This window comes from Monoraphidium neglectum (assembly GCF_000611645.1).
Source record: "Monoraphidium neglectum strain SAG 48.87 unplaced genomic scaffold scaffold04759, whole genome shotgun sequence".
In the NCBI taxonomy this organism is placed as follows: domain Eukaryota; kingdom Viridiplantae; phylum Chlorophyta; class Chlorophyceae; order Sphaeropleales; family Selenastraceae; genus Monoraphidium; species Monoraphidium neglectum.
Genome location: NW_014008870.1, coordinates 1 through 4,000, shown reverse-complemented (window position 1 = coordinate 4,000; position 4,000 = coordinate 1). Strand labels below are relative to the sequence as shown.

General features: G+C 64.7%; 1 protein-coding gene across 1 annotated transcript; it reads left to right on the top strand.

Moving 5' to 3' along the window:
* Positions 1-892: 892 nt before the first annotated feature.
* MNEG_14782 (hypothetical protein) lies at positions 893-3,450 on the top strand (the record flags this gene model as incomplete). Its single annotated transcript, XM_014036747.1, has 5 exons — positions 893-1,124; positions 1,558-1,619; positions 1,886-2,246; positions 2,545-2,753; positions 3,145-3,450. 5 exons carry the CDS (start codon positions 893-895, stop codon positions 3,448-3,450), a joined length of 1,170 nt encoding a protein of 389 aa, XP_013892201.1.
* Between the last annotated feature and the right edge of the window lie 550 nt (positions 3,451-4,000).

Below are 4,000 nucleotides of genomic sequence, written 5' to 3'. Positions count from 1 at the left end.
CTGCGGGTGCGGGGAGGGGGGCTGCGAGCTGCGGGGAGCTGTTGGGGCTGTGCAATGTGATCGTGCCGTTCTCCTGCTGTTGTTGCCAATTGTTGCTGGTGCCGCAAAACTTCTGGGGGCAGCCGCGGCAGAAAATGCGGTCTCAGAAAAGCAGCAGGCAACATGCCGCTCTGCGCCAGCCCAACATTGCTGCACTGCTGGCTGCACTTGACCCATTTCAAATCACACCTGGCCCTCAGCGTCAATGATCCTGAAGCGTAGGCCCTCCAAGTTGATTTTGTCAAGCCCTGCAAACGCGCGTTGCGCCAGCGACCCCATTGCTGCTGCACCCGCAGCTGAGGCCGCCGCCGGGCTGCCGCAGCCCCCGTGGGCTGCAAGAAGGCAAGCAAGTGTGTTGGCAGATCAGGATGCGCCGCACAGATGAAATTCGGAGTCAGAACAGGCGAGGCTGCCAGGACGAGCGCACAGATCACTTGGGGCAGCAGACTCGGACAAATTAGAATTTGTAATCTTTTCACGTACAATGTGGTCTACGCAGTCCTGTCGCAAGCAGCAGTCGCAACCCAGTGGCACCTGCGAGTGCTGGTAACCCGTGTCGGTTCTCAACTGCCCAGGACCCGCCAATCAGGGTCGCGCCTGATGACAAAACACTACATACGGTACACGCCCTCAACACTACCTACACTTGACTCGTTCCTGAGATCACAGCACAGCAGGGCATGCCATCAGCACCAGTACAGGTATAGAGGTGTATATACCAGAGGCAAGTCATTGTGCGTGTTGAAGTCTTAGGGCCTGTTCGAATCAAGCCGGTCAGCGACAGTGGCGAGGACTATTTGCACGTTTGTAGCCGCGCGCATCAAAGCGCACCACCGGGCGGCGGCGCCCCGCAATGGACGCCGAGCCCGAGCTAGCAGCAAACCCCACATTCGCCACGGGGCGCGGCGACGCCGAGGATAAGGAGTGGGGAGAGCAGCGGGTGCTTGAGGGGGACGACGACGGCGCCGACGAGGACGAAGACGAGAGCATACGGGAGAGCAGCGTCGATGATGAGTCGTACGACCTCAAGCAGTTTGGGATCTACCAGGCCCTGCCCGTTGAGGGCGAGCCCGACTGGAGCGCGGGTGCGGGCGCGGGCGCCTGGGCAGGGGCGGGGTGGCGTGGGGAGACGAAGGGTCTGGCGACACAACGCAGCGCCGCAATGGGAAGGACGGCGGATGGGCGCTCTTCACGGCACGAGCTCACGCTCTCGCACGTCCTTACACACACAGGCACACGCACACACACACACACACACACACACACACACACACACACACACACGCACAGACGCACACGCCCGCACGCCCGCGCACACACACACACACATACACACACATACACACACACGTGCCCACACTAACAAAAATGCACACACATTCCACTCTCGCCCTTACTGAAGAACACACACACACACACACACACACACACACACACACACACACACACACACGTGCACAACCACACACGTGCACAACCACACAACGATTAAATCTGTAATTCCCCGAACCCTAACAGAGGACATTGATGCGGAGGAGTACCTGCGGCGCGTGCGGCACGAGGCGGCGCGCTGCCCTCGGGTGCGTGTTCGGCTCAGAGGCGCCGTGCCGTCATCAGGGCGCAGCACACGCGCGCGCCGCCTCGCGGGGCTGCATGCGCCCTGTCTTGTGCCCGCACATGGGCAGCGCAGCGCCTTCTGGGCTGTTTTGGGGGGGAGGAAGAAATTGGGCTCAGAACAGGGGCTGTGCCAGCAGGCCAAACTCCCCAGGCTGCAGCAGTCCCCCGGCTGCGACAGCTCAGCTGAGCCGGTGGCACACGTGCGCGCGCTCTCGTGGCACCGCCGCAGGTGGTGCGGGCGGACATTGACGTCGAGGCCCTTAGTAAACAGCAGGAGGAGCGGCAGCAGCAGCAGCAGCAGCAGCAGCAGCAGCAGCAGGCAGGTGAAGCGCAGGGCGAGCAGCCAGCGCTGCAGCAGGAGGAGCAGCAGCACGAGCACGACGGCGCCCCGCAGCAGCCGCGGGCGAAGCAGCAGCGGCGGCACCACCACCACCCCCTCTCCGCCGCCGGCGGGCCGCGGCTGGGGGACGGCTCTGACCTTATCCCTGAGGCTCCCGGCTGGGCGCTGCCGGGCAACGGGTGGGTGCGGCAGTTTGTGGCGGACTTCCAACGGCTGCGGCGGCAGGTGGCGGACGTGTACGAGTCGGGAGGTGCGCCCTTTCGACTGCCGCGCACTTTTGTAACTCAAGTCGATCGCCGCTGCTGCAACCCAGCTTGAGTGTCGCGGCCTCCGCCCCGGCCAATGCAGCACGCGCGGGCTGCGGGCGGCGGAGGCAGCTCGTCCAGAGTTCAAGCGCAGGCGCTGTGGTACCAACTGCACCATCCAGCTGCAAATCGTGGGGCACAATCAAGCCGCGCCGCCCACTGCCTTCCCACCCTTGACCCTCCTGCTTCCACCGCCGCCGCTGCCGCCGCCGCGCCGCGCCGCTGCGCATTCCGCCGCCGCAGAGCTCGCCCATGATAGGGTGCTGCCCGGCCCCAACGACCACCAAGGATGGGACCGCCTCTGCTTCGGGCGCGGCCAGTGGGACGAGGGCGCCGCCGCCGGCGCGGTCGGCGTCGGCGGCGACAACAACAGAGGGGACGAGGAGGGCCCGGCAGCAGAGGAAGCCGAGGAGGCGGCGGTCCCAGGATCTGAGATCACGTTTTTGAGCCCTGTCATACTGCCCACGCTCATGTCCTTAGACCAGGCGCGCGGAGCGGGGTGGGCTGGGGTGCGGCCTGCGGCTGGCTGGGATGCGCCTGCGGCGCCAATGGGGTGGAACTCTGACCGCATGCCAGCGCAGCCTGCCCTGCTGCTCAGCCTGTTGGCCCGTCGTGTCTGCACCCCCTCCACACGCTTGAGAGCACGCACAAACTCGGTCCAGGCTCTTGCCATCCATAACACACACACACACACACACACACACACACACACACACACACACACTCCTGCACACACATACACAGGCACACACACACACACACACACACAGAAACACACATCGCAACGCAACGCCTGCGCCTCAGCCCGCACCCCACCCGACGCATCCTACGCCCCCCCCCCAGGTGGGCGTGTCGGCCCTCTTCCTTCACCACGCCCACCAGCTGCTGGACCGCAGCCCCCCCTCCCTGCCCCTGGCCCGCGCCCAGTGGCTCTTCGCGCTCGCGGCGCGCCTCGAGAAGCCGCTCCATGCTGACCTGGCGGCCGCGTTCCGCGGGCTGCTGCGGCACTGCGCGGCGCTGAGGGCGGGGCTGGGGGGCGGGGGGGACCCGCTGCTGGCGCGGCTGAACGTGCTGATCGTGGTGGCGGGGGCGTACTTTGGGCAGGACGAGCGGATGTCGCGGGTGGTGGACGCGATCGAGCTGTTCTGATCTGATCTGACCTGATCGTATCTGATCTGATCTGACTCAAAAGTTCGGTGTTGTGGCAGGTCTTGCATACACATTCATGTAATCAAAACGCCACGTGATGCTTCGCCTGACTCACATGATTAATGATGCATGTAAATCAGGAGCAGCAGTACAACATACAGCCCCCAACAACTGCCAGCGTGCGCCTGCAACCGCCTCGCTGAGCCGCCCTCTTCTCTCATTTCAGCAATGTAAATCCCAACCGAACAACCCTGCCTTATGACTCAATCAGTGCAACCACAACAAACAAACCCTGCATTGCAGCTACTCTTTCGGCCCCTCCCCTTTGTCCCCGCCTCCGGCCCCCTTTGCGGCGGCCGCCGGCACCGGGAGACCTGCCTCTGTCCGCACGGCCAGCGAGATGGCGCCCCAGTCGCTGCTCCCGTGGCCGATGGCGGAGGCAGTCAGCAGATGGCCGAACGCCAGGTCAGCAAGCGGGAGGGGGGCGCGCGCCTCCTCCGCCAGCTGGCGCATGTAGCGCACTGGGCCGTCGCGTGCGTGCGGGTGGGGG